General features: G+C 38.5%; 2 protein-coding genes across 2 annotated transcripts; one reads left to right on the top strand and one right to left on the bottom strand.

Annotated features, from left to right (window-relative positions):
- Positions 1–7729: 7729 nt before the first annotated feature.
- On the bottom strand, positions 7730–10652 carry smim19 (small integral membrane protein 19). Its single transcript, XM_017474493.3, has 3 exons — positions 10392–10652; positions 9133–9257; positions 7730–9022 (listed from the first exon to the last, which is right to left on the bottom strand). The coding sequence occupies exons 1-3, from the start codon at positions 10520–10522 to the stop codon at positions 8964–8966; spliced, it is 315 nt and encodes a 104-aa protein (XP_017329982.1). The 5' UTR covers positions 10523–10652; the 3' UTR covers positions 7730–8963.
- A 378-nt stretch (positions 10653–11030) lies between these two features.
- si:ch211-175m2.5 (uncharacterized protein LOC568697 homolog) lies at positions 11031–15785 on the top strand. Its single transcript, XM_017474492.3, has 5 exons — positions 11031–11207; positions 12146–12307; positions 12477–12576; positions 12698–12828; positions 15306–15785. Exons 1-5 carry the CDS (start codon positions 11154–11156, stop codon positions 15594–15596), a joined length of 738 nt encoding a protein of 245 aa, XP_017329981.1. The 5' UTR covers positions 11031–11153; the 3' UTR covers positions 15597–15785.
- Positions 15786–16384: the final 599 nt, after the last annotated feature.

Genomic DNA, 16384 nt, shown 5'->3' with positions numbered 1-16384 from the left:
GCCTCTAGCCAGTGCACAGATAAACACAGCGGCCATGACGGATGGCTCTGGGCTCTGAGAGGAACTCTGGAGCTCAAGTGTGAAGACAAGATGACCTTAAACGAGACGCCATGTCTGAAACAGAGACACTCTTGGACTTATATTGAAAGGTGTGTAGTAGCATGGTACATTCACTCCATAACAGTAAATTTCTATTGAATTATACTTGTAAGATTAGTTTATTGGCAGGTACTTCTCAAGCTTACTTGAGGAAATTTGTAAGGACTAAAAATTTACTGTTACGTTTGACTCTTGTTCTTCCTGCTGTAAGATTTCTTGTTTTTAATTCATTAGTGAATCAATATTCTGTTCCTTTTTGTACACTTTATTTGCCTGTCACACCTCAAGTCAGCACGACTAATGTTAAGAAGTTAGCTAGCCTATATACTTATTTTGGGATCTTCCTAATTTTATCCCACCATTGTACAGATGTACTTAATGTAACCAGCGATTACAGATATACGCCAGTATCTACAGCTAATCAGTGACCAGTCAAGATCACTTGTATTTAGAATGACCTGCCATGAACGCCTGAAACTATCCATGACGAAAGGATAAACGGTGGGAAAGGGTAGAACCTCAGGTATCAAAATTGTCTGAGATAAGATAAGATGTACCTTTATTGATCCCCTGAAGGGGAAATTCAAGTAAACACAGCAGCACATGTAGGAGGAGTAACATCAAGGAAAAGAACAGAATTTCTATAAATACCTGTACATCAGAAGTAATAAATATTGGAAGTACTGGCTATTATTGCATCGTGTAGTCTGGTGGCTGATTGCACAAAAGAGCCCCCCAGACGTCTCGAGGCATGTGGCTGGATGAATCTGTAGCCGAATGTGCTCCTAAGCCGCCTCACCTCAGCGTAGACAGGATGAGAAGGTTGCCCATGGTAGGTTTCAGCTTCCGTCTCATCCTCTTCTAGTCACTTTCTCCACACTGTCCAGTTCTATCATCAACACAGAGCTGGCCTTCCTCACCAGCTTGCCCAGTTTGTTGGCACCACAAAATAACGCTGCCCACTCCAGACTGGTACGATATCCGTAGCAGCCTAGTGCACACATTAAAGAACATCCTGCTTTATTCTTTCCTATAGCGGGCCTCAGTGTTGTCTGACCAGTCCAGTTTATTGTTGCGGTGCACCCCTAGGTGTTTACAGAGCTTGTATGTGTTTACAGAGCATCCACATGTAATTACAACTTGAAGGGAACTTCATGTCGAGAACTTTCCTGCCAAAATTCGAAACAACACCTGATACAGACAAATCATTGAGCAAACCAGTGATTTAGCAGAATCAAGATATCCTTGGCTACGCACTGAAAAAAATATCTTACCTCCAAACTGTCAAGAGTAGTAGTTATTTAATACGCAGCCTAGTTTGTGCCCCAAAAAACATGCGATATTCAGCTTACAAGGACACATCGAAATTAGAAAAATCGTATTTTATGTCTATAGTTATCTACGATAATACAGCATGTCCCAAAAGTCTCCATAAATAGGGGAAATTAACGCTTTTTAGCAAAATGTCTTCCAAAATCTTATATATACAGTATGAGAGCGGTGATTCAAGCTCCATTTGTGAAAGAATGACTAAGAATTACTGTGGTCGGTGCTATGAACTCTTCAAACACCTCTTCCTGCTAAACTTAAGAAAGAGAAGTTGATTGTGCTTAGTGACAACAAATGAGCCTGCTGTTCTTTATTGGTTTAAAGCTTTCGGGGATGAAGGATGAGAAACGAGGCACAACAGCAATGCAAACTTCACACACACACACACACACACACACACCTCCACCGGCTCTCGTTTGATCCGTCTGTGCTGCCTGAGCAAAGGAACCGTGGAAAAGAACACACAAGAACCAAGCGCATCTGCTTCCACTGCTCCCAGATTAGAGTTTCATCTTCTAAATGTCTTATTATTCACTGTGCTGTCTCGCTCCCCTCCTCTAATTAGCACCTGTTCTTTTTCGCTCCCAACCGATGCCACGTTCCACCTGTGACAAAAAGAAAAGAGAGGGAGAGGACGGAGGGATGGAGATGAGAAGGGACTCGGAACGCCAGAGCGGAGGGGAGGATGAAGGCAATTGTCACATCTGATCTGCAGCAAGATCCAGAGACACGCAATGTGGAAGCACACGCTCGCTGTGGTATGTAGGCCTTTGAAAGACGAAAGTGCTGGAGAGAACTGAGAGAAAAGGGAAAGAGATGAAATGAACGATGCACATTTTTCACAAGAAGATGGCTGTTTGATTGTGACCCACATTTGTCCCTGTGAATTAATACAAACGAGCAGCGCCGAGTCGTCTCGACGCATGTCTCGTTTGTTTAAGGCCGTCGCCTGCATTTGTAACAGCGTTAAAGTGCGAGTTTGACAAGGCGTCTTATAAAAACACGCTACGTTTACGAATGCACGCAGAAACTGAAAGTCCCAATCAATACGCAAGCTGATCAATCGCACGTCAATAAATATAAAGTTTTTATACTTCTGCATAAATATGACCTAAAACATCATCAGTCCTAAAAGTAGATAAAGAGCACCCACATAAATGAATGAGACAAAAATATTACAATTGGTCGTTTATTTACTTATTGAGGAAAATGATCAAATATTACATTTCTGTGACTGGCAAAAGTATGTGAGCCTTTGCTTTCAGTATCTGGTGTGATCCTCTTGTGCAGCAATAACTACAACTAAACGTTTGGGGTAACTGTTGATCAGTCCTGCACATCGTCTTGGAGGAATTTTAGCCCGTTCCTCAGTACAGAACAGCTTCAATCTGGGATGTTGGTGAATTTCCTCACATGAACTGCTTTCTTCAGGTCCTTCCACAACATTCCTATTGGATTAAGGTCAGGACTTGGACTTATCCGTTCCAAAACATTAACTTTATTCTTCTTTAATCATTCTTTGGTAGAACGACTTGTGTGCTTAGGGTCGTTGTCTTGCTGCATGACCCACTTTCTCTTCAGATTCAGTTCACGGACAGGAAGTTCTACAGGGTACACAAACTTTCAAGCACCACTGTAGCAGCACCATTTTACCCTATATGTGCAGAAACAGTGTTTAGCAATACATTTTAGAGATAAGCATGAAAATGTAAATAATACGACATCAAAGTAAAAAAAAAAATCACAACGGTTGTTGCAGAGTTGTTGTCAGGTCCAAAATTAATGGCACCCTCCATGGACATGAGCAATACAGTATAATATGAATATGCAGTGCAGTTTGAGTGAGTGATACATAGAGTGAAAAAAAATGACGTTACTATAGTATTAGTTAACCACTATATTTTTTCTGTAGAACACTCTGCAAAAATAAATCAATAAATAAATAAATAAAAATGTTTTTAACTGTCCAGACATTTGAAACTTTTCTTATTGCCATCAATGGTGTTGTTGTTGTTTTTTTTAATGTTTATGTATTATGTATAAGGGGTGTCAATAATTTTGCCATATATGTTTTTTGAAAGAAACTAATATTCTTTTAAAAGTATTAGAGGAAACGTAACTTTTTTTTTTTACAGTTGTTTCAGTGTGAAAGTCCAATCACTGAACGTAACGTTTATTTTATACAATTATTTGGCTTACAATGCATTCTCTTAAAAGGTGCCAATATTTCTGGTGTAGACAGTAATTGCAAAATCACCAAATTATTTCTTTAAATGTTTACTATTTATGTATTTAGAGTTTAAAAATCATTTTCTACATCAGTAACTGATTCGCATAACAGCAGCTCTTACAGTAGATTATATTAATGTGTTCATTCCAAAGATTTGTATAGTAACTACTTGCATAGGGTCTTGTACTGCAGACGGTCCTTATACACTGATTAAGAAAGGAGTCTCCAGTGCCAGCGCTTTGTAACAGCCGCTGGTAAAGCTGTAACTTTTTTTTTTTTGCACTTTTCAGATTAACAGTAAAATTACAAGTTGCTTGTTTTTCATGTTCGAGAGAGAGAATAAAAGAGAGAGTGGAGAGGAAATGGCTGTTTATAGCTGCTATACCGTAAGCGATAACAGGAACTAACTTGTTTTGCAGAATTTCCGCAACATTATGTAACTCCAGTTGAGGTCATAAGTTTACATACGCCTTGCAGAATCTCCAAAATGTTAATAATTAAAAAAGAAAGAAAGAAATCATAAAATTTGCGTTTAGTTGTTTATTTGGCGCTGCCTTGAATAAACTATTTCACATAACAGATGTTTACATATAGTCCACAAGACACAATAATAACTGAATTTACACAAATGAACCAGTTCAAAAGTTTACACACAGTCGATTCTTAATCCCGTGTGTCGTTACCTGGATGTTTTAACGTTTTGTGAGAGTTCTTCACGAGTCCCGTGTTCGTCCTGAGCGGTTAAACTGCCCACTGTTCTTCAGAAAAATCCTCCAGGTCCTGCACATTTTTTACTTTTAACAGCGGCTATATGATCTTGAGATCCATCTTTTCACACTGAGGACGACTGAGGGACTCGTACACGACTATTACAAAAGGTGCAAACGTTCACTGATGCTCAAGAAGGCAACACGATATAGCATTAAGAGCCGGGGGGGGTGTAAACTTTTGAACAGGATAATCAGTGTAAATCATGTTGTTTAAAGATTTTTTTTTTTTTTCATTTAGTACCGCCCTTCAGTAGCTACAGAAGATATTTACATGTTTCCCAGAAGACATGACAATTTACACCGATCATCTTGTTCAAAAGTTTGCACCCCCGGCTCTTAATGTATCGTGTTGTCTTCTTGAGAATCAGTGAACGTTTGCACCTTTCATGTAATAACGAATGTAACTATAAATAGATAAAGAGTACGTGTCATTCTTTAATAAATGACCGTTGGAAGTGTAGGCAAATTGCTGTGGTATAAGAGGAATACAACATTTTAGGAACTCTTTTATTGGAAAATGATCCACTTTGTTGTAGAACAGTACCATCGTACCACGTCACACTACACCGTCGTTGATTAGTTTTCTATAACAGCACATCCCCAAGTGTTTTATTCCTTTCTTTCTGCTGATGTCAGTAATACGAGCACAAGTACGTCACTGTATGGATATAATGTGAGAACAATGCGACGCTCATGGACTCAGACATCTCAATCCTAATCCAGTCATTCATTATAAAGATTTCGCAGATAGCCTTAAAAACACATTATAATGCTGTGTAGCTGAACTCTTCCAATAAAGCAGCAGTGTTTCAGCTGTCACGTTAAGCCGGAGTGTGTGGATGCGCTCGTGTTTTCGCAGGCGGCTGGAGGAGATCCAGGCCGTGTGGTCGGGACATGTTTATGTCTGTCTGGATCTGCAGCTCCCAGAAGAGCTGAACAGAGCACAGAGCAGGCCGGCGGGGAGGGCGGAGCAGGCAGGGTGGCACCGCCACCGTAAACACAAAACCGCCACTGACAGACGTGTTGAAATCAGCTGGCCCTGGCCCCCCTGCTGTTTGTTTTAGTTCGAGAGCCTTTCGAAACGGACGGCGAAGATGATTGTTGATGTCTGTGCCGTATCGACACTTACTGTTCCCTCAAATAATACGTCCAAGAGCAGGGTCTTTATTTGATTGGTGGAAGAAAAAAAAAACAGATAGAGGAAGAAGAAAAAAAAAAAAGGGGAACAAGTGACATCTATTGGTGTCTGTCACGTGCGACACACGTGTGGACACTCGACTATTCTCTTATATAATAATAACAACGACAGAGGAGGATTTAATTTGATAAATGATAAAGAAACAAGAGATGCTGAAGAATGAAATTACACCTCCGACACCCCGAGCTCTGGATGAAAACAAGCTCAGGATATAAAACCTCTATGGAGACCTGAGCTCAAGGGATCGTGGGAAATAAGGCATCAGCCTGACAGATTCCATTTCTCTTACTGGAGTGAATCATCGTGGGATGAAACTTTGAAAGCATGAATCAGAAAGCAAGGAAAAAGAAAGATGAGTGACACAGGGTCAGAATTTTTTTTTAAAAAGCAAATACCTTACGATATGAAATATTATCTCACATGGGGATTTTTTTTGTTTGAATTATGCTATATATCTTTTTTTTTTTTTACATAGATCTCCGAGTTTTCATGTGCATCAAAGTAGAACAGTAAAAGATGACTTACACGCACTGGAATTCTGACTCCTTTTCACCTCTGACACACATTTCTCTCTCCTTTACTATAGGTTCATTTTCGCTAATCCATGGTGCCTGGTCCCTAATCATTCAAGCTAGAGAAGTAGATATACCGATATGTACAATTTAAGCTGAAGATTATGTTTCCACAATCTTTGGCTCAGATTTTGTAATAATCACTGATGCGGCATTTTGATCCAAACATTTGCTTCAAGTGTAAATATTCTGTTTTATATATTTAAATCTCATACTTCTTACCGGTTTACACCAATCAGCCATCACATTAAAACCACTGAGAGGTGACGTGAATAACAGTGATTATCTCATTACAATGCCACTTACTGTATATGAGGCAGCGAGTGAACAGTCAGTTCTGGAAGTTGATGTGTTGGAAGCAGGAACAATGGGCAAGCATGAGGATCTGAGCGATAAGGCAAGGCAAGCCGGTGGAGGCAGTGTGATGCTCTGGGTAATGTTCTACAGGGAAACCTTGGGTCCTGGCATTCATATGGATGTTACTTTGACATGTCCCACCTACCTAAATATTGTTGCAGACCATGTACACCCCTTCATGGCAATGGTATTCCCTTATGTCAGTGGTCTCTTTCAGCAGGATAACGCATCCAGTGACACTGCAAATATTGTTCAGGGACGGTTTGAGGAACATGACAAAGAGTTCAAGGTGTTGCCTCGGCCTCCAAATTCCCCAGATCTCAATCAGATCCAGCGTCTCTGGGATGTTCTGGACAAACAAGTCCGATCCATGGAGGCCCGACCTCGCAACTTACAAAACTTAAAGGATCTGCTGCTAACGTCTTGATGCCAGATCCCACAGCACACCTTCAGAGGTCTTGTGGAGGCCATGTCTCAACGGGTCAGAGCTGTTTTGCCGACACAAGGGTGGAATACACAATATTAGGCAGGTGGTTTTAATGTAATGGCTGATCGGTGTATACTTAAACTTTAAAGTTGCGGAACATGAACCAAGTTAATAATCCTGTTATCTCTCGTGTTGTAGCAGCTACATCCAGTTCTTCCTCCACTTTCTCTTTCTTGAAGTTAATGCACCGTATCAACAATTACACTACCATTTTAAATCAGTTTATTTGGAAAGTCCACCATACAAGTCCCTGTGAAGGAGTTTTTACTATAGAAATAGATAATGCATTAATATAAACCTTGCAGCTAGAATTACTATCAGAACTATGGTTATAGGAAATTAATCAACACCTTCTGACCAATCAGAATCGAGAACTCGATTCGATCCTTACCGACATATCGAGCTGTAAGCAGAAACTGTGATATAACGACAGAACACCAGGTTGTATATTTATTCAAACCTGAACATTTCAGACTGCTTCAGGTTTCGTTCTTAATAAATTAATTGCAGAAGCGAGTAACTGAAATGGTTGTTGCAGCTGGTGTTCAGGGGTTAAAAGAAAGAAAAGGAAACATGTGATTCAGTTGTCCTGAATGACTAAATCCTCAAAATCCCCATCCATCCCAGTTTCCAGACCGATCTGACACAGCTTGTGAAAGAAAGAAATGGTGTCTGACAAATAAGGCATTGGTTCAAGTGTATCATTTACTCCAGGAAATAGTTACTTTAAATTGATGACATTAAACATAAACAACAATTTTTCTTTAACTACTTTATTTACACTTTGCTTTTTGCTAGAATTTTTCCTTCTTTTTAAAAGGGGCGTGTCTGTCTTAATCTGTTTTCATTTTAACAAAATGTTATTTAACCATGTGAATTACCCATGCTGTTCTTTGGGAAACAGAAGAACAAAAAAGCTAAGGTTCTACACTTCTGGGCCAAAAAAAAAAAAAAAAAAACAGCCCAAACTGGCACAAATATATACATATGTTAAGCTGTTAATGGTCTTAACAAATCACTGGTCAGGAATTTAAAAAGACTTAAATGAGGTGTGATGTAGAGGAATTCTAAATGAAAATGATTCATCATAGAGACAATAATAATAATTAATGTTATTATTATTACTATTATTATTATTATTGTTGTTGTTATTATTATTATTATTATTATATAATACATAAATTGTACAGGGCAGAACTGCTATTACTTCAAATGGCCACCAGAGGGCGACAGGAGTCAGACCTAGTTTTTCAAAACACATTACGTTTCAAACGTAAAACATTACACCAAATCTTAATTTAAAAAATTAGAAAATGTTGATAATATTACACCTTATCAGTATGAGGAACTGCAAATAATTTAAGTATGCTTTCTGAAAAACGGCTGAGCTCCATCCAAATCCGTACACTACCAAACAAAAGTAAACCACCATTTAAACCTATTAAACGGGACCAACCATATAACCTATATATTTATATTCGTAAATTTTTTTAAAGATAACTGTAGAAGGACGACTGTATTTCTAATCATTAATATTCATCCAGCTGTAGAAACAGGAATAATAATAATAATAATAATAATAATAATAATAATAATAATAATAATAATAATAATAATCTTGCTAGTACATGAACCTGCAATACTGAAAAACAACCACTAGGTGGCAGCAAATGCTCATAATTCAGTTGTGTCACTTACATGAGGTACTTTTCTTATTCTATATCGCTCATTTTCCACTTTTAAACAATTGTGAAAAAAAATGGGCGCTCTGTGTGTGTGTGTGTGTGTGTGTGTGTGTGTGTGTGTGTTTTCAACTTCTGGATGACCAAAGAAATCAAAATGCTGCAGCTGAAATATTTTCCACATAAACATCACTACGACACACAACTTCTTCACATTAGTGTAATCACTTGGGTTTCGTTCACTCCATCGACAGCTGCACACATTCCTGCACCTGGCCCTGCTGATCAAACTTTCGTGCTACAAAGATAAACAAGAGAAAGGGTTGTTTTTTTTTTTATTGTTGTGAAAGCGTTGACGTTGAATTAGTCGTGTAAAAGAGCAGGTTATCAGGATAGTGTCTGACTCACAGAGAGAATACATCTCCAGCTGCTGCCTGAGCCGCACTTTCTGCAGGCTGTCGTAGAAATTCGGCTCCGGAGCAGATCCCACCGCGGGAGGCATGGTAAAGATGCGCATGATCTTCCTCTTATTCCTGCGGAAATAACAAATATGGAAGAAAAAATGCTGAAACACATTAACATATTGTTCAGATGTTAAATATCTTGTTTAGGGGGCTGTTTTCTGTGTGCAAATTAAATTGAATCCCCAAAACAGATAAGTACATGAGGGGAGTTTTATGATTCATGATGTAACAAAACTAAGAAGTACTACATGCCCCTATAAATTATTTCATCACTGAAGTGATTATAGCAGAATTTCCCAAAGGTTTTTTTTTTTTATTTTTTTTTTTTACAGAGATTGAAATCATAACCCATTATTATCAGAGTTATTAGATTTATTACTGAGTTCACAGTAACTTGAATTAAACAGGTTTATTCCAAACCTCATTAACTCGCATATCAATGAAACAAGTATCGCATGAATAATGTCACTTGGATCCAGTGTGTTCTGATAGAGGAAAGGTTAATTTATTTTACAATTAAAGGGGCTATACATGTTTGAGAATCATTAGCTTATAGTATTTAATAGAATTTCTATATTTTACCAATTTATTCAAACTATGAATACCAGTGAAGCATGGTGGTGGTTGCATCATGTTGTGTGATAGTCTCTTGGTTATTTCTCTAGGCAAAGTTGTATGTTGTGCCGTGTTCTGTGGATTTAATAGTGATCTACATTATCACTACATATCTTTTATAAGTAAACCCTTACTGATACTTTTCCAGAAATTTGTTCCTGACAGGTTTTGAGAGCTTTTTGGCCTTCAGAACGCTGTTTGTTTATCCACTCAACTAATTGTGTGATTTCTGACATCAACCGTTTGCATGAGGACTAATCGAGATGTTTCGCAATTTGTATTTGTAAATTAATTTTGCTGTTGATTTGAATATTCTGGAATATTTTGTGCACGTTCATGAGACATAATCCTAATGAAGTCCATTTCAGTTCCAGGTTGTAAAACAACACAATGTTGACAAAGTTCAGTGAAGGGAATATTCACGCAATATTTAACGCGCTACAAAGACAAATGAATGAATAACTAACTAACTAACTAACTAACTAACTAACTAACTAAATAAATAAATAACAACCATGCATTAGTGTATATGTATTAATAGTCACTGTAGGTTATATTTATATATATTAATATATATAATGGTCTTACTTCCTGGCGTACATCAGCAGTGCAAAACTGACCAAAATAACCAGCAAGTAAACATTAGTCGCTTCGTTCCACGCTTCATGCACGGAATAATCCAGAGATTCTTCATTAGCCATCGCTCCAAATCCTCCCATTACAAGCCCAAACACAGAGCTTAATCAATCTGATTAAAAAGAAAATACATAGACTGAAAAGTCACAATTTAGCAAAACAAAACCTGAATTCACTTCCTGGATGTGAACGTAGCAGGAACATAAACTTCCGGGTCGCTCACTTCCGCTTTGTCAAAACTAAAGTCTGACTGTTGTTGTTATAGTTGCTTAATTAGACGCAGAGGCTTTCTTTGATTCCTCAATGATTCATTTGTAAAGCTATATTCACAATGTATAACAATATATAATAACACAGAAGACAAACAGGGATGTGTGTGTGTGTGTGTGTGTGTGTGTGTGTGTGTCTCTCTCTCTCTGTCTGTCTGTCTGTAGTTAAAGTTGAAGACCTAACAGCTAAACGAACTGTTACTTTTATTTTGCCTCCTCTCTTTTTCGCAGGAAGTGAGATGCGTAACCTGGAGTTAAATATATTCACCGTTCCAAAAATACGATTGGTTAAAGGAAAGGAGGCGTGACAAAATCCTGCGCGCTGATTGGTTGTGCTCTAGCCCCACCGCAAAAGAATTTGCTATTTTGACATTGATTTTGCTTGTGGACTTTTTAGCTCGCAAACTTTCCAGCGCTAGTATTTTATATTAAAATAAGTTAGGAAATGTTGTGTCGCGGTGTCATGAGGGTCGTTCGACCTTCTGCTATGGGCTTGTGGGTAAGGATTGTACTAATCATTTCGAGCATGAGGCTAGAATGATATAGTGCTTTATTACCTGCTAATAACCTGTCTAATGCAGGTTTCTTCTTTGTTGGATTATTAACAGTGCTACGCATCATACCTTGTGTTAACCTTGAATTTAAATAGCTTTAGACTTGATTACTTTGTATCACTCTCATGTCTAAGTGTAGTGTTTGCCGGCTTATTTTAGGATGATGTCATTCTGATTTTTATTATAATCCACCATATTGTGTTCTTCATATACTGTAATTAGCAGTAACATTGTAAACATGGCCGTGTATGTGATCAGGATTCTGCTTACAGTTTTCCCAGAACATTCTGGAAACGTTTGTTTTTGGTTCCCGGAACGTTCTGGTACCTGATATTTTGTTTTCCAGGAACGTTTTCTTTACGGAAATGTAACGTTCGTGTTATATTGCGAACTATGATTCAGAGAACGTTCTCCTAACATTCCTATAACCTTTAAATAACATTGCACTAACTCAGGATGGCTGGGAAAAAATTCCTAGTAATGTTAGGGTAAAACAATCAGAACCATCCCTGTACTTACAGTATCTCACAAAAGTGAGTACACCCCTCACATTTTTGTAAATATTTGATTATATATTTTAATGTGACAACACTGAAGAAATGACACTTTGCTACAATGTAAAGTAGTGAGTGTACAGCTTGTGTAACAGCGTAAATTTGCTGTACCCTCAAAATAACTCAACACACAGCCATTAATGTCTAAACCGCTGGCAACAAAAGCGAGTACACCCCTAAGTGAAAATGTCCAGGAAGGTAGATCTCAAGGAAGAGGGTTGGTGACCCCCCCCCTATAGAGACTAACATGACTTGATTAACGTTGCTGCTATGTTGGCATGATAAGTTCAAAACAAACAGTAAACTCCCCTGTGTTTAAACCCTTGTAGTCCAGTCTCAAGCTGAAGGACAACAAGGTGTGTCACAGGACACCAGTCAGCGTCCGCCACTGCAGCAGCAGCGAAGAGGAGAAAATCAGCCGCTATCCTGTGCCTTACAAGAAAAACCTGCCCTATGACATTGTGGAGCTGATGGAGGAGGTTGAGATGAAGGTATGGAACCTAGTCATCTCCCCTCTTACTTTCTGTGTGTGTGTGTGTGTGTATATGTATATATATATATATATATATATATATATATATATATATATATATATATATATATATGTACGTGTGTGTGTATTTGAGGAATAGTACTATATAATATGACATCCTTTCCCAGGGTGGCTTCCTGCCAAACGTATTCAAGGTCCTTGCTCACCGACCCGCCGAGTTCCGAGCTTTCTTCGCTTATTATAATTTGCTCATGAACAAAGAGACTGGTATAAAAACAGACATATCACACACAATGGATTATGATTTGTATTTAATTATTTAGTAAATAGTATTTAGTAAACTGTAGATGCATTTGTGTCTTTGTTTTTTTTGTTGTTGTTTTTACAGGAGGTTTGTCGAAGGCAGATCGGGAGTTGATTGTGGTGGCAACCAGCGCCTTCAATAACTGCCTGTACTGCGTCGTATCACACAGTGCACTACACCGTATCTACTCTAAGAAGCCCAAGCTAGCTGATCAGGTGTGTGTGTTCTCGTTTCTTTCCTTCATTATAATTTTTGCTTGTTTTATGAGGAATTGTTGTAGTTGCCATATAAGTCCATATAAGTCTGTGAACCTCCCAGATTCCTCACAGTAGGCTCTCTTACATTCTTTAATGAACTAAAAGTAACCAGTGGTCATTCCTTCCTTATGTACGTTATCATCTTGACAAATGTTATTCTAACTGTGAGTCTGTTACTTTGAGGTAGCTAACAGTGCTTTTCGAATGAAAATTGTGAATTGATGATCTCACGCATGTTAAAGTCATGAGAGCACTATTGCTAGGCAACTGGGAAATACAGCCAAATTCTTAGCATAAAGTAGCCGAGAATAAGAGCCAGATTAGTCAAACATTAGTCACAAATGCTGGAAATATTAATATTTGTCTCAGATTGGAAAATTACATAGAAACGACTTTTTTTTTTCCTCAAAACAATTGCACTGTAATTGCACTTGCAGACAGAGCCTCAGATGGCTTCACCATGTTGAACTCCAATCTTATCAAAAGATTCTGAATGCCAAAAAAAAGTGAGCCGCTTATCTAGAAAACAACATGTATACAAATGTATAGGGCTCACTAATCTTAATTGATGATGTAACTCGTGACGGCAGCTGCAGAATCAGTCTAGAGAAACATTCTGTGTGCCACTGTACAGAGAACTGCACCCTGCAGCAAGACAGTGACCCAAAACACACTGCCAGCACAACCAAGGACTTCATCAGGGGGGAAAGTGGAAGGTTTTAGACTGGCCAAGTCAATCACCAGTTGAGAATGCATTTCATCTCCTGAAGAGGAAACTGAAGGGAGGAAACCCAATTAATCAAATGAGACAAAAATATTACACTTGGGTCATTTATTTATTTATTGAGAAATGATCAAATTCACTCACATTTTGTGAGTGGTAAAAGTATGTGAAACTTTGCTTTCAGTATCTGGTGTGACCCCCTTGTGCAACAATAACTGTAACTAAACGTTTGGGGTAACTGTTGATCAGTCCTGCACATCGTCTTGGAGGAATTTTAGCCCGTTCCTCAGTACAGAACAGCTTCAATCTGGGATGTTGGTGGCTTTCTTCACATGAACTGCTTGCTTCAGGTCCTTCCACAACATTCCTATTGGATTAAGGTCAGGACTTTGACTTGTCCATTGCAAAACATTAACTTTATTCTTCTTTAATCATTCTTTGGTAGAACGACTTGTGTGCTTAGGGTCGTTGTCTTGCTGCATGACCCACTTTCTCTTCAGATTCAGTTTGCAGACAGATGTCCTGACATTTTCCTTTAGAGTTCGTTAGTATAATTCAGAATTTATTGTTCCATCAATGATGGCAAGTCGTCCTGGCCCACATGCAGCAAAACAGGCCCAAACCATGATACTACCACCACCATGTTTCACAGATGGGATACGGATCTTATGCTGGATTGCAGTGGTTTCCTTTCTCCAAACATAAGGCTTCTCATTTAAACCAGAAGTTGTATTTTGGTCTCATCTGTCCATGAAACATTTTTCCAACAGCCTTTTGGCTCGTCCAGGTAATCTTTAGCAAAGTGCAGAAGGGCAGCGATGTTCTTTTTGGAGAGCAGTGGTTTTCTCCTTGCAACCCTGCCATGCACACCATTGTTGTTCAATGTTCTCCTGATGATGGACTCACAATCATTAACATTAACCAATGTGAGAGAGGCCTTTAGTTGCTTAGAAGTTACCCTGGGTTCCTCTGTGACCTCGTGGACTATTACACATCTGGCTCGTGGAGTGACCTTTGTCGGTGGACCGCTCCTGGGGAGGATAACAATGGTCTTAAATTTGCTCCATTTGTACACAGTCTGATTGCGTAAACTCTTTAGAGATGGGTTTGTAACCTTTTCCAGCCTGATGAGCATCAACAAATTTATCTTTTTCTGAGGTCCTCAGAAATCTCCATTGTTTGCGCCATGATACACTTCCACAAGCATGTATAGTGAAGATCAGACTCTGATAGATCCCTGTTCGTTAAATAAAACAGGGCTCTCTCTCACACCTGATTGTCATCCCATTGATTGAAAACACCTGACTCTAATTTCACCTTCAAATTAAACTGCTAATCTTAGAGGTTCACATACTTCTCCCACTCACATATGTGTAATATTAGATCCTTTTCCTTAATAAATAAATGATCAAGTATAATATTTTTGTAATATAATTGGGTTCTCTTTGTCTACTTTTAAGACTTGTGTGAAAATCCGATGTTTCAGGTCATATTTATGCGCATATATAGAAAATTTCAAACTGTCAAGCACCAGTATCATGAAATGAAAGCTGAAATTCCGACCTATCATCTCATTCATTTGTATTTTGACCTCAAATCCAAATATCTTCAATGTATAGCAAAAACAAAAGAATTGGCCCTACATTTCCAATACTTTCAGACAGGACTGTATAAGCTGTTTACACACAGCTGATTTTCTCTTGTCCCGCAGGTGGCAGTGAATTATAAAGTTGCAGAGCTTACTGCACGGGAGCGAGCCATGCTGGACTTTGCCCTGATTGTGTGTCGCAGTGAGACAGTAACAGACGAGCACTTCAGCTCACTCGAGGCTCAAGGATTTGATCGCGAGGATATCTGGGACATCGCTTCCATCGCCGCCTTCTTTGCCTTGTCCAACCGCATGGCGCACCTCACAGACATGAGACCCAACACAGAGTTCTACAACTTGGGCAGAGTGCCTCGAGACAAACGTCCACCAGGCACAGAGAACGACAGGTCATAGAGCAAAGTAGTGATAGAGTAGAGATGTGAATGAAATATCATCCTCACCATACCTGAAGAGATTTTCATGATAAACGATACATCGCATTATTTAGGTTTGTTACAGAATTGCGAGCCAAACTAGGGGCTGAATGGTATTTTTATTGAACTGATAACTTATTCAACCAATAAACTGAATCATTTAGTAGTACATTTGGTCAAATCTAAAAAATTTGTTTGTAGGTGGTGTTGGTCAATGTTCTAAAAGGATCTATAAGAGCGTATTATGATATTCATTTCTTGTGGTATTGATATAATATTAAACCATTAGCCTTAGAGCAGAGGTTCTACAGACGTGAAACTAGGTCTAATCCTTTTCTCTTAAATTGCTCATAGTTTATCGGCCAATTGGCGCAACCAGATACATGCGTATTGTGGATTTGATATCCCTGACCCTAAAAAAATGAGCTGTGAAATGTTATGAATGGGGTCATTTTTCAGTCTGTCAAAATCTTAAGCCCTATTCAGACGGGATTAGTTTCACAAGGGCAGGTGGGGGTTATGTAATCACTACTGGTGTATCTCTGGAATCCAAGTCCATCATTGCACCTCTTGATTATCATTTTTTTAGTAAAGTTGTGTGTAAATATTTGTATAAGTCAAACTGAACAAAAAAGTTTTGGAAACGCAGATTTTCTTAGTATTTGCGTGTAGATAGTATGTCGATCACCCATAAAGTGTAAAACATGTTCCTGACAGCTCATGTGCATTTATTGACACCAACAAAACTCCATAAAAGGTCAATTGCAC

Source organism: Ictalurus punctatus, chromosome 8 (genome assembly GCF_001660625.3).
Source record: "Ictalurus punctatus breed USDA103 chromosome 8, Coco_2.0, whole genome shotgun sequence".
Lineage (NCBI taxonomy): Eukaryota > Metazoa > Chordata > Actinopteri > Siluriformes > Ictaluridae > Ictalurus > Ictalurus punctatus.
Note: the sequence above shows the minus strand (reverse complement) of the source record. Positions and strands in the feature narration are given on the sequence as shown.

Coding starts and splice junctions, on each gene's coding strand:
- si:ch211-175m2.5 (XM_017474492.3), top strand. CDS start 11,154: ATGTTGTGTCGCGGTGTCATGAGGGTCGTTCGACCTTCTGCTATGGGC. Junction 11,208..12,145: donor CTTCTGCTATGGGCTTGTGG/GTAAGGATTGTA, acceptor AAACCCTTGTAG/TCCAGTCTCAAGCTGAAGGA. Junction 12,308..12,476: donor TGGAGGAGGTTGAGATGAAG/GTATGGAACCTA, acceptor ATCCTTTCCCAG/GGTGGCTTCCTGCCAAACGT.
- smim19 (XM_017474493.3), bottom strand. CDS start 10,522: ATGGGAGGATTTGGAGCGATGGCTAATGAAGAATCTCTGGATTATTCC. Junction 9,258..10,391: donor CTGCTGATGTACGCCAGGAA/GTAAGACCATTA, acceptor TTATTTCCGCAG/GAATAAGAGGAAGATCATGC. Junction 9,023..9,132: donor GCTGGAGATGTATTCTCTCT/GTGAGTCAGACA, acceptor TTATCTTTGTAG/CACGAAAGTTTGATCAGCAG.